The sequence below is a fragment of the Festucalex cinctus genome, chromosome 2, assembly GCF_051991245.1.
Source record: "Festucalex cinctus isolate MCC-2025b chromosome 2, RoL_Fcin_1.0, whole genome shotgun sequence".
In the NCBI taxonomy this organism is placed as follows: Eukaryota; Metazoa; Chordata; class Actinopteri; order Syngnathiformes; family Syngnathidae; genus Festucalex; species Festucalex cinctus.
In genome coordinates this window covers 18974448-18993401 of record NC_135412.1, presented here as the reverse complement: position 1 = coordinate 18993401, position 18954 = coordinate 18974448, and the positions used below count along the sequence as shown (strand labels likewise).

Genomic DNA, 18954 nt, shown 5'->3' with positions numbered 1-18954 from the left:
GCAATTCATGGCTAATGCAGCCAAGAGGCTTTTCTGATTTGTTTCTCTCGCACGTGAGGAGAAAGTACCACTGAGTGAACAAAAGTAAGCATTTCCTTTAGTCACACGTGATTACTAAAACACAATTAGAACGATGTCATACTAGTACCACACATGAAAAATATCATGCGGGGCAGCCTATTTCTTGAAATACAGTTTTTGCGGGGAGTTTGACAAATGTAAAATGTAAGCAAGTGTTTCAAGTCACTGCAAAAATGAAGTATTCCTATTTCATGGCCTAACAACAATGATGATTGGGTTATCGCAGTAGCACAGAAAATCATTCTCCTTAAGATCTTGTTTGTGTTGATAATATGAGGTGTCAGAAAAGTACAAGGACTGACGTCACAAAATAGTCCAAACTACGTCTAAACTGAGTCATTCCATTCAAATAAGCCCCTTGGAGTCAAACACTCTGCTATGCTTCATACCCTCCTGGAAAGATTATCCTCCGCAGCTCTGTTGTAATGGAATATCTTGATATCATTCACATCTTCATGACAGGTCTACTTAAAGACCCCCTCCAGCTTGTTAAAGAGGAAAAAAGGAGATTGCTCCGGCACAGTGATGTGCTACTTGGCCGGGAAGTGTAAGATGCTCAGGGCTTTGTGAGAAGGCGTGTTGTGATAGTGACAAAGGCCCATAGCATCGTCCTACCACAACGCTCACTTCCTCACCCACATAGTGTCTCTTCATAGACGTGTAGGTTGATCATCTGGCACACATTGTAGAGGAAAATTTGTAGTTTGGGTTTGAAATGTAAATTCTGCGACACCAGCCCTGGAACTTCAGACATCTGTCATACTGTATTTTTCTCAATGTGGATCTTTCTAATAGTCTAAATATATATATGAAATGAAGAAGTATGATTATTCACTTTGTTTGAAATACAGTAAACACAGTATCAGAAAACACAGTAACCCCCCAATTAGGAGCCAGCGGTTAAGAAAAGCAATGGATGGTTTTGAATTGACTCTAGCGTCATCTTGTGGTTGTTTGTGTTGTTTTAAAATATATATGTATATACTTTATTCTTCTTTTTTTATTGCTTTAAACAACGCGGTGGACTCATTATTTAGGTGCTTAAGTCCATTCTTGAAAGAAAAAAAAAGCCCCCCACCCCGTAGGTACAAACAACACATTCCGACTAAATTGATTTTGACAGTGTTGTGTTCACAGGAAGAAAGGCTTTAAAAAAAAAAAAAAAAAAAAAAAAATGAAAGCAACACGATCTTACAGCAAAACTGCAATATTTTATCCGTTTCTGGAAAGGTAATCGGACACATCTGCCGCTTACTTGTCTCCTCTTGTTTCCCTAATGGTTGCCAAGGAGACTCATGTGCGTCAACAATAAAAAGCCGGAATGAAAAAAAAAACAATAGATACAAGGTTCCTAGCAACACCAAAACAGCAGGTCAGCAAACTTGGGACATAAATACGTTCATATTCCAGAATACAGAGAAGCTTGGTGGTGTTGTAATGTTTTTTCCATCTACATTTGGTTAAGACGTTTACTTTTCGACAACGGAACTCTTTGGTTGCATGACACGGAAGCGGCGGGGACGGAGAGGCAACCAAGTGGAGCGTGTTGCTGTAGCTCAGTAATCCTGTACAGACAGAAGACTCGTGCAGAACGCTAAAATCATGTTTAAAAACACATTCCAAAGTGGATTTCTTTCTATTCTATATAGTATCGGTAGCAAACCTCTTCAGATTTGGGATAAAAAGGTAAATTGGGTTTTGAATCAATCGTTAGCGTCATTGTTCATTCTCGCTAATACTAATAGATCTGGGATGAGGTTTAAATACGGATTGAAGTTTGTTTATAGTCAAACGGAGTAAAATAACGCTTCTGTATTTTTTTGTAGCCTAGATTTTTATCTAACATTGCTGCTGGGCTTATAAATATGTTTTATGATTGAATAACTGTGTTTTCCCCTTGCTTACAAGGTGAGGAATGGTCACATCAAGCGAATTACTGATAATGACATCCATTCACTGGTGTTGGAGGTCGAAGGCACAAACGTCAGGTGTGTGTCGACTGAAGATCATTTTCGGACCAGTGCTGTCTCCTGTGCGCCTACAGTATCAGTTACTTGGGGCATTGATTCCTCTGTTACTAATTTTTCTTGATCTTGCTACAGTACCACCTATATAACCTGCCCAGCTGACCCAAAGAAGACGCTGGGTATCAAGTTGCCTTTTCTTGTAATGATCATCAAAAACCTAAAGAAGTATTTCACCTTCGAAGTTCAGGTACAGATAAGAGCACTTTGTGTATAGGTGACAGAGCGGTTAGAATTGACGCTTGTCTCTGTACATTTCCCCTTTCAGGTGTTAGATGATAAAAATGTTCGACGGCGGTTTCGGGCAAGTAACTACCAGAGCACGACACGAGTGAAGCCGTTCATCTGCACCATGCCAATGAGACTTGATGATGGCTGGAACCAGATTCAGTTCAATCTGTCCGACTTCACCAGGAGAGCCTACGGGACCAATTATATTGAGACTTTGCGTGTGCAGGTGAGTTTGCACTTTTTTACTCACCTGGTGCTATTTGTTTGACGTTTGCAAGTTAGTAGACTGCTGTATAAGTAATAAGAAATTGAATACACGTGGAAGTGGTACAATTTAGGGCTGGGTGATTATAGAAAAAAATAAATAATTCCGATTCTTTTTGATTGATTGCGATTTTTTTAGTGTCTGCGATATATATTGTGATATTAAAAACAGAAGAATTTTCACCAGATTATGTTTGCGAAGAATTTGGTTAATGCAACATGACACCATTGTATTCATATATCAAATGTGCATTGCATTTGGTCTCCATTGTAATGAATGAGGGTTTTTTTTTTTTTTCAATCAAATTTTTGTGTTAGGAATGTGTCAAATACAAAACAATGACTGTACTGTACTCAAGTCTCCATGGCATGAGTAATCAATAGAAAAAAGTCATTTTGAGGGTTAACTACTCATTTAATGTTTTATTCAAATACAAAAACTATATCTTACCATGAATATTTGTCTGATTTCTAATTAAATAATTATCATCATTAGTATTATAATAGATTGAAATTGTCCAAGAACACGTTACTTTTTAGGTGCTAAGTCTTATCTTAAATGTAATGAGATTTGTTTGGACCATAAATGAGACATTATAATTATTATTATTATTATCATCATCATTATTAACAACTTACCAACTGCAAGATGCAGCCTGTTCAAGTACTTTTAAGGCAGCTGCCCTCACCATGTTTGCAGCATTGTCTGTCTGATGGCATTTCATCCTGCTTGTCGAGCATGTGGATAATTTTTTTAAACCCCGTTTTAGTTACGGTGTTGAATGAATGGCACCATGTTTTTCGCCAGGTAAAAAGTCTGTGATGTGTCGGCGCTGTTTGGACAGTGTTGGGGCAACAACGGCGAGGCACTGTCGGCAGAGGGTTTTTTTTCTTTTTTTTCTGTATCTTCTTTTTTATAACCAAAATACTTGCATATTTCGGATGTTGACCTTATTTTGAGGACTAAAAATCCACTTCCGCTTCTGCCGCCGTTTCCTCCTGCTTGTCGCCACTGTAGGCTGTTATTGTTTTCAGAGCAGACAGCTGTGAGAGTGGAGGGGGGAGGGGCCGGTGACTGATAAGCAGGAGGGAGGGGGGAGAGCGAGACAGGATGCGCGGAACATGGAGTAGCTTGCTGCTTTTATGAAGCAAAACAAACGTTTGCGTGTTCAAAATAAATAAATAAATAAATAGAAACATCGCACGTACCGCGATGTGACTATCGCGCATGCGCACATCGCAATCGCGATGTTCAAACGGTATATGGTGCAGGCCCAATTGAAATCATGATTATAAAAATGGGTTTTCATTTATTTCTAATCATAGTATTAAGCCAATTACCAAAACGTTTTAAATATGTGAAATGCAAGCCTCTTTCATTTAAACCATGAGCCATATGACAAACTAGCTGGGTAAGAAAAGGGTTAACCCAGCGAGAGCATTTTCGGATTTTCAAAATCCCAAATAAAAGCATATTTATGTTTTTGCGCATTTAAATGATTAGTGACTGTATGTAAATGGAGTGTCTGTCTCTATCTCGCTCTCTCTCACTGACACACACACACGTGCACTATGCTAATATGTGACTACTGTATTTGTCTTTCAGATTCATGCTAACTGTCGTATCAGGAGGGTGTATTTCTCAGACAGGCTCTACTCTGAGGATGAGCTCCCAGCAGAGTTTAAACTCTACGTCCCGGTCCAAAGCCAGAAAGCCAAGGTAAGAAACACACTTGACTGCTGTGTGACCACAGTTTTGAGACTGTAAATAATTTAATGTATATTTGCATTAATTGGATGTACTTCTCACACCTGTTGTTTCCCCCCCCCCCCTTTCTTTCTTGCAGCAGTAGAGGTCCCAAACAAACATGCACCATTTTCCCCAAACGTGAAGCGTGTTTGAGCTGTATAATATTGTGTGGCTGTGTAGTCAGTGATTATTATTTCTTGTGCTATTTTTATCAAGTGTTTTTTGATATTTGTGAATAAAGAAGAAATGAAGTATTTTGTCCGCAGCCTGTTTGTTTACAGCGATAAATTGGAACAATAACGGAGTTAAGAGTATGCTTCTGCAATGGAGACATGATTTCATTAATGTAAATGCGAAGTTTACATTAACATGCTAATGCTTCAATGAATAAATCAAGAGGTGTAAGAGAAACCAAACTTTGGGGTGTTATTTCGGATGAAAATTTGAACTGGAAATCACACATGTATACAATACATCAACATAAAAATAGCAAAACAATAGCTCTCCTATACAAAGTAAAGGATTCAGGATAATAAAGCATTGTTAATTTTATAAAACACCATGGTTGTTCCATATCTGACCGACTGTATTGAGGTTTGGGGAAATGCCTATAAAACATATATGGTACTCAGTCAATATTTCTATCCAAAAGAAAAAAAGCCATAAGAATAATCATTAGAAAGCAATTTAATTTCGAGAGCCAACAAATCCACCATTTCTTCAGTTAAAATTGTTGAAATTTTATGAATGCTGAAGGCGCAAAACAAAACGTTGCCGAATATTCAAAAGAGATTTGAAAAAAAGAGAAAGCAAGTACAAGTTGAAAGGAAAGCTGATCTTTAAAAAAAAAAAAAAAACATGATGTAGGACCAGACCAATGGAGGCTGTGTTTCAATCAAAGGAAGGAACAATCTTAATCAAAGAATCCAATTCAAAAATTACATTCAGAAGAATGACTAAAACTATCTTTTTAAAGAAATATGAACGAGATTACGATTGCACGAACATCATGCCTTTGTCATTTTTGTCGTTACGAATGTCAGAAATCAGATTGTACATGTGATTATGAGATTAGCTGTCAAAATTTTATTTATATTTTTTCCTTTTCGAATTTATTTTGTTGTTTATTTTATTGTTGTTATTTTTTTAGTTACTTTACCTTGTAAATGAATTCTGGGGAGAAACGAGGCAGATACAAGACTTGTCTTCTTCCTGCTCCCTTTCATTCAATGATGTTATTTTTTAAATTATTATTTTATAAATGAATGAAATAAATTACTGAAATGAAAAACATGGTGTGACAATGACATGAAAGGCTTTAATGGGGCAGGCTCTCTGCTGTTGTTGCTATCAGATATAGTGAGGCTCTGCTCACATTCAGCCAAATAGAGAAACAAACTGAGAACCTAAAACAGAACACCTGTCTGCAGTCTGTCACTGGCCTCAGGTATTTAGATTCACCCACCAAACCCGTTATGTCTATTTTGTACATTGTCATTCTTTGTTTTGGCAGGGGATTATTATATAGCTCTGGGGAAAACAAAAATGGCAAGATTCTAAAATCATTTTCATTTTGCAGTAAAATGAACATTTTTGTTGTAAACTTACTGACAATATAACTTCCAAATGCAAATATTGTCATGTGGGTTTTTTTTTTCTTTGATCACACCTTACATTAACCAGAAACTGGGTTACTAATGTAACATGTTAATTGGTCACAAATGAAAATACAGTACGCAATACAGTGAATCCGCAATAACTGAACCCCGAAGTAGCGAGGGGACGCTGATAATTTGATGAGCTAGGCAACCCCCATTTTTCATAATGTATATAGGGGGTAGGTTTATCACCGTTTTTGGAAGAATATTTGAGTTTTTTTTTTTTTTTACTCATTCAGTGCCATTGACAGCTATACACGTCAAAGTAGGGCTGTGCAATTAATCGAAAAATTCAATTATAATTTCAATTATTACACTCCACAATTACAAAATCAGCCTAATAATAAACTAAAAAGATTAGTGTTGTTTAAATTTATACAATTGCACCTTTTTTAAATTTTAAAATAACTAATTTGATATTTTTTTTCATCCAAAAGGAACTTACATAAATATAGTTTTTCAAATAATTTTTTGTCGTAATATTTTTTATTTGTTTTTTATGTTTAAAAATGTTCTTGTTTTGTACCAAAAACTAAAAAAAAAAAACTAAAAAAAATATTGCCCTACTGCACAGTGCATATGCTGCACTCAAACTTTCACGTTTTTGCCAACATAAATAAATATATATTATTATAAATTATAGTGTTTCCATTTTTAAAAAAAAATTTGGTCCTAATATTTTTAAACACTTAAACATTTTCTTGTTTTGTGCCAAAACATAAATAACGGTTTGAATAATCGTGATTTCAACTTTTGCCAAAATAATCATGATTTTTATTTTTCCTATAATCGAGCAGATCCTTTTTTACTGTGCTGGCACTGAATGAGTTAAATATTGCTGGTCGATCGTACGTAAAATACAAATAAAAATACCAAAGAGGTTCATTAAACGTGTCTCTCCTCTTTATATCTGGCTCCGCCCCTGGCATATGACAAGTGCGCTGGATAAAGATGTAAGGTGTATGACAGAAATTAACCGGAAACAGCATCTACTCTTAGTAAAACCAGTGCAACTGATTTAACTGATGTAAGTATAATATCTCACGTGAAACGTAGAGTTTCAGCATACACACTTTTATCATTATAATAAAGTAATCAGATGTTTGAATGCAAACTTACAACATGGTTTTTACGTCAAACGGGTTCGGGAAATAGCGATGTGTGTTATTCTGAAAAAAGTAACCGGACAACAACCACATTATGAATCCTCCGCACTTGACATTTCGAGAAGGGGAAAGGAAACCGGGGTGTTTGTCTTTGGCGCCCGGTTCTTTTAAGTGAGAAGTCGCTGGAAGCTTCTGTTTCATTCTTGGCCGACCGGCGTGACCATCACCGTCTCCGTGTTGATTTAATTGGCCGCACCATTCTGCTTTGACAAAACGTAGATAGTAGCGCTTACTTCTTCATGTATCAACATGGCGAGCCGTAAACGAGACATAGCGACAGCGATTAACCCCGAAGATGTTTTCCAAACGCCGGGGAAGAAGATGTCAGTGGACCGGACGCCCGACCCGGACTTTTCTCGTTGGGGGGTCGAAGAAACATGCCACTACCTGCGAGATGAAGGTCTTGGAGTGTGGGAAACAGTTTTTAGAGGTTAGTGTCATTGTCATTCAATTTCGTGTTTGTATTTGCTATGAGATTATGTTCAAAACACGCGACCGCTAATGGAACAAAATGTCACGTTTTTGTTGTCAGAACATAATGTCACTGGTGTCGTGTTGCGATATCTCAAGAAGGATGACCTGGACAAAATGGGCGTTAAGTAAGTCTTTTTCTTATTTTGTTTTTTCAAACTGAATGGGCAAAGTGTTCTTTGTGCTTATCAGTTTGTCCTGTCATGTGTTGTCCTCAGTATCTTCCAGTCGCCAGTCTCAACATTAGATAGTTACTGGACGAAACATAATCCTAATTATATATTATCGTAATACACGTCTGTATTTCCACAGCTCTTGTCGCCCCCCCAAGCACACCTAAAAAATATTTGACTCTCAAGTACCCCCATAATGACCTACAGTAATGTATTTAAAAGTTAAACACCACTGTAACTGCATTTACAACTGTGTTGTACTGAATATAGTGCTGGTTAGAAAATTAGAAATATATTGAGGAAAATTGTGCAACTTTTCTGGCCACGTTTTCCGCTTCCTCTTAAAATTCTCTTCACTTTGATACAGAGCTCTGCCAGAATTCAGCTTCTTTTGCAATTTCTTTATGAGACATTTTCTCCTTGTGGAGGTTTGTCAATTTTGGTTTTCTGCACAACCGTCAAGTCAGCAGTCTCCAAGATTCTGAAGCCAAATAAATCAGACTGAGACCATTTTAGAGGCTGAGGAAAAACTGTGATTATTTTGCATTAACTAGCTGCTGACAAGATTGGGACACAGGGAGCCTACAATGTTGAGATTTGTTGAGATTTTTTATGATCCTGACATAATCATCAAAAGTGAAACCTAAAAAAAAAGGCTTGAAATATTTTGCTCTGTCCTAATGAACCCTGATGCTACATTTCTTTCTATGTATTTGTAACAACTTTTTTCTTTGTCAAGGCCTCTTGGTGACCAGCTGCGGATCCTACACAGCCTGGGGAAGTTATGGCGCATAGAGGAGGGTCCTCAAACAAATAAGGTTTACCTTATCCTCACTTCCCTTAAGTATTTGTATACGATAACCATACAAACAAATTGGGTTTGTCGGATAAACTGCAACGAGTGAGAGTAGTAGTTTAGAAGCAATGGGAAAAAATGAGTTTGACGTTTCGAAAGCAGAACATATAATTGCATCTGTAAAATCGAAACCTTCACTGAAGCCTTGCCTTTTAAGGCAAGGCAAATTTATTTGTATAGCACATTTCATACACAAGGCAACTCACTGTGCTTTACACAAGGAAAGACAACACCTATAAACAACAACAAACAGAGCAAAGAAAAGAAAACAAAAAGTAGGTTACAACATTTACTAAAAGAACCTACATTGACAATAATAAAACATTAGACAGCAAACTTTAAAAACAATTAGCGTAAGAAAGTTTAAGCTCAAAGCTCATCATTTGTTCAATCGACAGTGCAAATAAAATGGACATAAAAGTATTTAATGATTCTTTTCGGCTATCGCAGAGGAAGAGAAAGCTTGATTCATGATTAAAGTGTCTTTACCAACACATCAAGTTTCTTTTGTCAGAGGGCAGATTTTAGCGTTATTTAAGTGTTATTATCGAGTAACTTGCTGCTTGTGTGTTTGTTGTCCTGCCTTCTGCCAGGTGTTTAATGATCCCATCCACGGGCACGTGGAGCTACACCCACTTCTTGTCAAAATCATCGACACACCTCAGTTCCAGAGACTTCGAAATATCAAACAGTTGGGAGGGACCTACTTTGTTTTCCCTGGAGCGTCCCACAACCGTTTTGAGCACTCCATCGGGTATGACTGTACGTCTGTGTGTGCGTGTGAGACTGAGAGTGGGAACAGTATCATTCAATTACTCGAGGTCTAGCCAGTGATTCCCAGCCTTTTTTTTTTTTTTTCCAGTGATGTACCGCTGTGAATTGTTTTGTTTTTTTCAGATAAGTACCCCCTAACCAGCGCAAAGCATTTTTGGTTGAAAACTGAAAAGTCTAAAATAGTATTGTGCCACCATTGTCTGATTTATTGAACTTTGGAACCTCAGTTGTATAGTGGTTGAACTTTTTTGGAAATAAGATAAAGCTAAAAAATAATAATAATAATAATGAATTATAATTTTGTCTGTTTTTTTGTAGGACTTTTAAGTATTTCCTAGATGTTTTGAAAAATAGTCTAGAGGGGTCAAAAGTTGCACACTTGCCAACACTGACTGTGCTTTTGTGAACTAGCTTTGATGTACGGGGGCGGGGATCACACCGAGCAATAAACTTAATTGAATGAATAAAATCATTTGCAAAGCCCTGCTGTATACTTCTCCCAGATAACAGACACGCACCATGTGATGTTATCAATGTTTCAGAGTGGGTTACTTGGCGGGACAACTCGTGAAAGCACTAAATGAGAGGCAGCCAGAACTTCTCATTTCTCGGAGAGACATTCTTTGTGTGCAGATCGCTGGGCTCTGTCACGATCTAGGTAGGTTCCACCCACCAAGTGAACACGTTCTGTTACCTGTAAATGAAAATGAAAGCTCAAATGAATGACCATTTTGCCACACAGGACATGGGCCTTTTTCGCACATGTTTGATGCCAAATTCATCCCCAGAGCACGCCCTAATATTTCCTGGAAGGTAACCTGTCCTCTGTCTTGTACCTATTAGTTATCAGACGCGTAATCTTAATCAGTCAAGTATTCAGATACTGTTAATATCACATTAATCCAGGCGAAGATAAATATAGTGATTGTTATGTGATTCACAGATAGCAAAACATGTACTGTTAATTTGTAAGTGATGACTGGAGTGAGACCAAGTCGCAATTTAGGAGATTTTTCTCTTTCTATTTGTCTTACAATGCTTCAAAAGTCACTATGCGGTCTTTTTTTATCTTTCAAGTATCTTTCGCACAGACATGATCAACTTTTGATAGCAGCATGATCACTTGACCGTGCCTCGTCATTGACATGACATTGGAGCAGCATTGCAAAATTGCCGTCTGGCAAAAAGTTTTTCTGTCCCTGACTACATTTCAGTGCAAGTTTGAGGAGCTATCGCTGTCACAGTTTTAACGTGTTGTACGTTTCACACTATCTGAACTGTTCTTGACAAACGACACAGTGGAAGGCCTGCTACTACCACCTCACATGAAAAAGACAAACTCCTAGAGCAGGCACGCACGCAAATCCAGGGAATGTTTATGGGCTTCACTGGACTGAACTGCAGTCGACAGAATACTTTCTTGCCAGGCATCAATTTTGCAACACTTCTCCTGTGCCATATGAATAGCGAGTCATGGGCAAGGGAATGATATGCTAACAAACACTGCAATAAATGCAATGTAGCAAAGGGGGAAAAAATATATTTATTTTTCCACATGAGTAAGGTTGTACTGTTTATCTTAACGATACAATTCCAGCACGAGACAGCCTCGCTTGACATGCTTGACTACCTGGTGAAGAAAAATGAGCTGGAGCCACTGTTGAAACAACATGGCCTGGTCCTGCCCCAAGACCTGGACTTCATCAAGGAGCTCATTGCAGGACCTCTGGAGACAAACGCAGCCCTCCCTGTAATATGCACAGCCGACATCATCGTGTAACATTCAAGTTTGATGTGATTATTATGCCGTCTGTTTGTCTTTCACAGTGGCCCTATGTAGGCCGTTCGAAGGACAAGTCCTTCCTCTATGAAATTGTGGCCAACAAGAGAAATGGTATTGACATGGACAAATGGGACTACTTTGCCAGGTGTGACTTTTGTGGTTGTGCCGTAAATACTTACGTCATATTTACCTCGGTTGAACTCTCCTTTTATTATTTGATCAGGGACTGTTACAATCTGGGCATCCAGAACAACTCCGACTATCGTCGCTACTTGAAGTTTGCCAGAGTTTGTGAGGTGGATGGGGAGAAGCTCATCTGCACTCGAGACAAGGTGCCGGCAGTCTCGCAATGGGATTTTCTTACTTTTTTTATTTAAAAAAAAAAAAATCAAAAGGTTATATATAAAGCGCTTTTCATTCAGTAAAATGCAACTCTAAAAGTGCAAATAAATTCCGACCCGCTACTTCTACACACAGACACATGCACATACTAATTTGTGACACCGACACAGAGCCCCCAGTGCAGCAGGTTAAGAGGAGCCACATTCTGTATTCCACTGAGGACCCCAGGAAGCGGGACCACAGTCGAAGCACACAGCTCCCAGGGTAGACGCCCCCTTTAGGAAGCAATACGAGATAAAGTCGAGAATGATTTAAAACACCAATAACAGACCTACAGTAAAACCATAAAAACAACTGTAAGGATAGAGATAAAAACACAATCAATAGTCATAAAAGAATGACAAATACGATTAAAACGCCAAAGTAATAACAGTTTAAATGTTAGTTAAAAGCTAAATTAAATGTTAATAGAAAGCTAAGTTAAAAAGATTGGTCTTGAGTGTGTCCTTAATAAATTAATGACATCAAGACAGTAAATACAAGAAATATTATAATACAGATGCGGAAAAAAATAGAGACCACCCTTTTCTTTTCTTTTTTTTCCATTTTCCTGTTCATTTAGTGCAACTAAAGCTGCATTTGTTTGGACCAATATTTTTAATCAACGCAAAAACAACTCATGAGAATAGATCTAAGACCTGATTGAAACATTTTTTCAAAAGTCATCTTGATGATGACCAAAATCACTTGATCAGTTCTTACATAAATAGCATTGGCACTGAACTGCTAAAAATGGGGCTTTTAGGAATTCCATGTTTTTTTGTTTGTTTTTTTGTCAGTTAGTCACTTGATGCACTTTTACTGGCACAAGACACTAAAATGAAGAAGAAATGGAAGAAAAAATGATGATCTCTTCATTTTTTTGCATGGCTGCATGTTTTTTTTGTGTGTTTTTTTGTTTTTTTAAACAAGAATATTTATACTTATTTCATATGTGCCTACACCAAAAAAACAGCCACATGCAGCATGAGTGCAGTAGATAAATGGGTCAATTGTTTCCAACGCTTCCTTGGCCATTTCATCTCTTTTTATTATATTTTTGATGCAGTAGCAACACTAATCCACTTCTTCCTGAAAGTTGCTACATGTTTGTGGTTCTATTAGAAATAACTCAGTAAATTATGTGTAGCACCTCCAAAATGTGGCATCACTTTGCTTAGTGTTCAAAACTGTGCAACTGGCCTAAAATACTTATTTAACAGCAACATAGACAGTTTAAAAGAATGATGGAGGAACTTTTCTTTCCTTGGACTGAGAAGTTTGTTTTCATCACAGGAAGTGGGCAATCTGTATGACATGTTCTACACGCGTAACTGTCTCCACAAGAGAGCCTACCAACACAGGGTGGGCAACATCATCGAAACCATGTGAGTACTTCATTCTTGTTACTTTGTTTTGACACAAAGTGTTGGTAAATGAGGCGTGTGGATTGTGCCCATGCAGGATCACCGAGGCCTTTTTGAAGGCCGATAAGCACATTCAGGTCCGAGGCTCGGGGGGCAAGATGTTCACGCTGTCCACCGCCATAGATGACATGGAGGCATACACCAAGCTGACAGGTTTGTCTCCTTCAAAATGTCCAGTCTGTGCACGGTTGGTTGTGTTGTAATTAATCGTTTAATCGACAAGAAATTGACTATCAGATGAATCGACAAAAAATCAACTATCAAATTAAGTCTTTTACTGCCACACGTTATCAAAAAAAAACAAAAAAACTCACAGTGCCAGCCAATTTTGAGCATTTTAACTCCTCTTTCACAGAATATTGTGTTCTTTTACTACATATACAACGTAGGTACCGCATGAAAGATCACATTCCATTCTTTTATTAGAAAAAAAAAAGTATGTTTCTACAAGGGCTGTCAAAGTTCAAGCGTAAACGCATATTAATCGCACTATTTTTTATGACCGCACTTGAGCCTTGAACGTAACCGCGGATGGTTACATTGATGGCTGCGCAGGTCAGTGATTAGGTCAATGCACGGCGTTTCCTACGCCTGTTGTTCCAAAATGAGCGAGGTGACTCCAGTTGGTGTGGTAAATTTTGCTTTAAAAAAGCACCCCGACGGGATTTTTGTGTGTGTTGGATGTGTCGTGTGTGTGTGTGTTGTGGGCGGGGTCAATATATCGATACATGGTTTTATATATCGATATTGGGGTATGAAAAGGCGTATCGATACAATATCGATATTTTGAACCCAGCCTATTTTGTAATACACTTTAATGCAAAAATAAAATAAAATGAATCAAATTTAATTGATTCAAAAGATATTTGATTAATGACCGCACCAGTTGTGCCAGTTGGACATCCACGATGTACGTCATTTCTCAGGAAAAAGTTTCACTTGGATTCAAATGCTGTCTCTGTCTTGCAGATAATGTGTTTGAACAAATACTCAATTCATCAAACCCGGAGCTGGCTGAGGCACAGCAGATTCTACAGAACATTCTTCGACGGCGCCTCTACAAGTGTTTGGGTCAAACCCAAGCTGACAAATCCTTGAAGGTCACCCAGGTGTGTTTGACTACAAGACTTCAAACAAAACCCAGCATTGTTGTCATTGATGCGGCTCATCTCATATTGTGCAAATGCAAGTTCAACAGCACAGCTGTGGACTCCTTCTCAAGGTCGCACCAATAATCTCAAACTGCTTCATTCTCATCATGTTAGTGAAAAAGAACATTAATCACTGAAACGCAACAAACGTTCTTTTTTTTGGGGGGGGGGGGGTTCCTCTCTCTCTCTTGTTGATGCTGATCCTCATGTCGAGTTTTGAGCGCAACCTTTAAACAGGACAGTGAATTCTGGGGATTCCAGACCTACCCACAATAGGAGAAAATATGCGATATATACAGGGTGATTCAAAAAGAATGACCCTATTTCATAATCAAATACTCTATGAAGAAAAAATAGCAAAAAAAGATAACACTTATAATAAACATATTCTACTAACAGTCAAGTTTTATTTTACATGTTGTAAGTGCTCAATATGGCCTCCCCTTGTAGCACGAACAGCTTGTAGCTGTTTCTGTACTGTGATGAGGTCGGAAACCTGACTGGAATTTATCCAAAAGTCCGTTTAAGCTCAAGAAATTGCTGAGTTGATAAAAAAACACTTTTTCAACTATTTTGGTTACGAAGGGAAGGTTTGCGATTGGTCTATAGTTTGCTAGCAGAGGGACATCTAGTGTTCTCTTTTTTAGAATAGGCTTGACGGCGGCTACTTTCAGAGATTTAGGAAGGTCACCTGATTGAAGTGAGCAATTATTTGCTGTAAATCGATCTGAGCAGATTTCACAATGGTTTGAAAAAGCCAGATGGTATTGAGTCAGTTAGAGAGACTATATTAAAAAATAATATTAATCTAGTTTTAATTTGGTACACTTTTTAATTTTGTTTGTATAGAAAATAAACATGATATAGATTTGATACTACTCAATGTGTAATACTGTAAGTACCTCTAGGTGGCAGCCGAGCCTAAGGAGTTTTATAGCTAGACGTTCCATTAACATCATAACATTGAACACGTGTAATATTTAGGATTGTTTGACCGACCTATGTTATTTTTCTTTTTTTTCTTTTGTTACATATTTTAAGTTGAGCTCTTGGAAATTTTAAGAAAAAACATATTTCTATTGTTGTGGGAACTTTGCATTGCTCATGATTCGTCTGTTTTTATCTTACTGTCTTGACTCATCATCATCAGCATCATCATGCATTCCGTCTCTTTACTTCCAAAGGAAACGCTTCACGCCTGGGAGGCGGACTTGGCTGAGTCCGTCCCTCAGACGGGTGCGCTGGCTGTCACGCTGCTGCCTGAAGATTTTGTCGTCAGCGTGAGTTTCTCGCTCAGTTTCCTGTGCTCATTCCTGTCTGTCAGCGCCGACTCGCGTCACCTTTCATTTTAGGTCATCCAAATGGACTACGGGATGAAACAGGAGAATCCCATTGACAATATGCGCTTCTATTGCAAGACTGACCCCACCAAAGCCGTTCCCATATACAAGCATCAGGTCAGAACTTTACCAAAGGTTCTAATTTGCTCGAGGTGCTCAAGTAAAGAAGACCTTCGACTCTCTTTTGTCTATCAGGTGTCCAAACTTCTGCCCGAGCGCTTTGCCGAGCAACTGATCCGAGTTTACTATAAGAAGATGGACGACGAGGGGCTGGTGGCAGCCAAAAAGCACTTTGTGCAGTGGTGCATGAACAACAACTTCACAAAACCTCAGGTGACATTTGTGTGTTACTGTGTCAAGAAATGGAAAACTAGTGTGCTGCTTTTTTTCCCCCCGTTTTAAATTCACAGCTTCAGTAATGACGTATTTTCTGTAAACTCACAGGATGGAGACGTTATTGCACCCGAGCTGACTCCGCTGAAGGAAAGCTGGTCGGGCAAAAAAGAAGACAGAGATGATGAAAATGTGGGCTCTAGAAATTTGCAGCAAAAAGGAGTCAAGGTTCTCTCTTTTTAAGGCCTAAGACTAGTACTGTACTTTTGTTTGTGAGCAAAACATGTTTACACCCCCCCAGGGGAGGCCCTTTGGTGAGGTCTCGTCCAAATAGAATCATCAGGTTGTCACAGCAAAAATATTTGTTGCAAAGTAGATTCATGCTGTCATACTCAGGGTTTTACACAAATTGAAGTCCTCGGCTTACAGCTTACTTTTATTTGTATCCTTTTAAACAGGATTTTATTCTTTTAAGATCAGTTGTAGGTTCACGCGATCATGCGTTTGCAACATAAACAATCATACACTAAATAACCCGATGGAAGGTTGTGCTTTTTAGTGAACAAATGATACAGAAAGTATTAAAGTATTATTTCCATCCATTGCACATCCTCTACAAATGATGATGATTGTTCCTCGTCTCCCATTGTTTTCAAGTTGCTTTTTTTCTTTTCTTTTCTTTTTTGCATGCATCTCTTTATTTAAAAGTTTGAGTGTGATTATTTTTATCTGGGATGCCCCCCCCCTCCACTCTTGCAATAACACGTTCAACTACATCTTATTTATAAAACAAAAACAAAGACCCATCAAAGAGTTTGTGAACCAGTGGTAGCAGCTGAAAACAGTTTGGGAATAAAACATTTTTCATTCAATCATGTCTTGGATGTAATTGCACTTGTTTGTGGCGCATATCTCCTCTTGGTAAACACTAAACTGATTTGAATCAAGGATCCTGGTTTTAAATCAGGCCTGTCCTGATTAGAATCGAGCTTGAGTATTGAAAAGAGTGGAGGAAATTTGACTATTCTTTTAAACTTGGCATTTATTTATTTAGCAACACCAAAACGGGTTGATGGGCTGTATATTTCTGTTCGAATTCAGTTGGTTTCATTGGCCTATTTCCTTTTGATTTTCACCAATACAGTAAAACAAGAACCTGGATTTTGAAGAATATGAATTGACCCGCGATGAACATCTCGATATCGTTTTTCATCCCAGTGGCGACTTTGGCGAACCGACGTTTTTGTAATAACAAGCATTGAACACCAGAGGGGGCCCAAGACACAGCCAGCGTTTTTCCACTGCGTACCAAAAACTAAATGGCAAACTTTGTGTTTATACGTCAGTTGGACCAAAAGGAAAGTGGAATGAATGATTCAGTAATAACACCTAAAATGTATAAAAGTTTTCAACTCCTGTACTCTGGTAAAGGAGGGAAAAGTACATACTCTAATGCAGGCTATGTGCGTAAACTTGTATCCTTTCATTCAACTCCGTCACGTGAGTGGGAACTGAACCCACGTCAGTCAGCTTCACTGAAGTCAGACTAAACCATCACTGATTTGAACTTAATACAAAGATAAAAATGAATTTCTACTGTAACATAAACATCAATTACTTTAATATATGACCACATTAGCTAATAAGTAAGGAGTAGAAAGTACAACTATCGGTTTTCAAATGCATGGACTGAAAGTCAAAAGTAAAACAAAAAAAAATAGTATAGCATATTGGCCTATATATAAGTAGATACATCTACTGCACTTGTATTGTGTTACTTCCAGCCACCGGTCAATATTATTACATCAGGATGTAAGCCGGGACACCCCACTGTGCACTTTGGTCAGACACATACAAACACGCTTCCTCATCCTGTGGCACTATGGGTAGGTATGTGGAGGGATACCAACACACACACACACACACCATGCGCAGGCAGGACCAAGGCCATCAGCCCGCTAGTATTTTTATAATCTTCATCCTCTCTGACCTGTTGCTCCCCTCCTGGCGCCAGTGGTCTCAGCCCTCCCTCTGTGATGCCTTAACACACATGGTGCTGTACACTCAGAGTAATTGAGACCAGCTGCTGCAAGGTGCCTCTTCCCGCAACTATGCACCACACACCCACACCGTCCTCCCCACCTCCCTGCTGCACTTGCCTTACACCCCCCGCCCAGCAAAAAAAACAAAAAAAAACAAAAAACCTTTCCGCTCCTTTTCCACACCTTTCGTTGTGTTTGCCGCTTCCCTTCACTTGTGCAGACTGACTGATGGGTGTGCTTTTGTTGGCCTTCTCCAAAGCAGTGGCACATGTTTATTGCTCCTACACCAAGTTAAGTCAGGGAATATGATATCAGATATTTAGCCAATCTGAGAATTAATTCATGGATTTAATAGTGTGCATGTATGTGTCTATACTAAAAGTTTTGCATTCAACTTGCATGGCAATGTCCGTAAAGAGCTGCTGAATGTTGGAGTGCTTGAAACCTTATTGGTGGAAAAACTGTACAGTAGTACTGTACAGTAGTTTTTAACCTGGATTTAAAGGGATACTTGACTCATCGAGACATTTTCAGCAATAAGATATTTTTTCTATAATTAATGTGAAAACATTATTTGTGAACAATTAATACCGTTGAAACAGTGGTGTCCAAACTACAGCCCGGGGGCCATTTGTGGCTCGCCATCCATTTTTCAGTGGCCCGCGACGTATGCTAAAAATGGCATTTGACTCAGTTCAAATAAAATAAACAAAACAAAAATGTTTGGAGATGGTCAAAGTATGAAGGGAGGGTATCGAAAAACAGGTGCCATTAAAGGTTATTTTAGTTAACTAAAACTAATAAAAAAAAACAAAAAAAAACGTAAATTTAAAAAAAACAAAAACAACAACATTGTAACCGAAATGAAATAAAAACAAAAATGCTTTTTAAAAAACGAAAACTAACTGAAAGTACATTTTAAAGTTTACAAAACTAACTATAATTATAGCAAACATGTCGTTCGTTTTAGTCTTTAATTAATTTAGTGCATGAGCCTTTGGGGATGATTTTAAATGTGATTTTTAGTATATTTAGTTTGATATAAACCG

At 38.2% G+C, this 18954-nt stretch overlaps 2 protein-coding genes across 4 annotated transcripts; both read left to right on the top strand.

Annotated features, from left to right (window-relative positions):
- The first annotated feature begins 1373 nt into the window (after nucleotides 1-1373).
- cfap20 (cilia and flagella associated protein 20) lies at nucleotides 1374-4604 on the top strand. 3 transcript variants are annotated; one of them, XM_077515300.1, is made up of 6 exons: nucleotides 1374-1453; nucleotides 1990-2069; nucleotides 2184-2295; nucleotides 2374-2562; nucleotides 4207-4320; nucleotides 4448-4604. In XM_077515300.1, the coding sequence occupies exons 1-6, from the start codon at nucleotides 1403-1405 to the stop codon at nucleotides 4451-4453; spliced, it is 552 nt and encodes a 183-aa protein (XP_077371426.1). In that variant the 5' UTR covers nucleotides 1374-1402; the 3' UTR covers nucleotides 4454-4604. The 3 variants fall into 3 exon arrangements, with proteins under 3 accessions (XP_077371426.1, XP_077371425.1, XP_077371424.1); XM_077515299.1 differs by having other exon boundaries at nucleotides 1423-1767; nucleotides 4451-4604; XM_077515298.1 differs by having other exon boundaries at nucleotides 1423-1767.
- A 2365-nt stretch (nucleotides 4605-6969) lies between these two features.
- On the top strand, nucleotides 6970-16738 carry samhd1 (SAM domain and HD domain 1). The gene is made up of 16 exons (XM_077513503.1): nucleotides 6970-7604; nucleotides 7707-7773; nucleotides 8558-8636; nucleotides 9268-9428; nucleotides 9991-10106; nucleotides 10191-10261; nucleotides 11046-11198; nucleotides 11276-11376; nucleotides 11455-11563; nucleotides 12909-13000; nucleotides 13077-13192; nucleotides 14009-14148; nucleotides 15375-15470; nucleotides 15543-15647; nucleotides 15726-15863; nucleotides 15975-16738. The coding sequence occupies exons 1-16, from the start codon at nucleotides 7424-7426 to the stop codon at nucleotides 16104-16106; spliced, it is 1857 nt and encodes a 618-aa protein (XP_077369629.1). The 5' UTR covers nucleotides 6970-7423; the 3' UTR covers nucleotides 16107-16738.
- The last annotated feature ends 2216 nt before the right edge of the window (nucleotides 16739-18954 follow it).

Bases quoted from the DNA above. Each gene is read 5' to 3' on its own strand.
- cfap20 (XM_077515298.1), top strand. From the start codon at position 1,684: ATGTTTAAAAACACATTCCAAAGTGGATTTCTTTCTATTCTATATAGT. The intron at 1,768-1,989 runs GTAAATTGGGTT...CTTGCTTACAAG, and splicing joins TTCAGATTTGGGATAAAAAG to GTGAGGAATGGTCACATCAA. The intron at 2,563-4,206 runs GTGAGTTTGCAC...TTTGTCTTTCAG, and splicing joins TTGAGACTTTGCGTGTGCAG to ATTCATGCTAACTGTCGTAT.
- samhd1 (XM_077513503.1), top strand. From the start codon at position 7,424: ATGGCGAGCCGTAAACGAGACATAGCGACAGCGATTAACCCCGAAGAT. The intron at 13,001-13,076 runs GTGAGTACTTCA...GTGCCCATGCAG, and splicing joins GGCAACATCATCGAAACCAT to GATCACCGAGGCCTTTTTGA. The intron at 15,648-15,725 runs GTCAGAACTTTA...TTTGTCTATCAG, and splicing joins TTCCCATATACAAGCATCAG to GTGTCCAAACTTCTGCCCGA.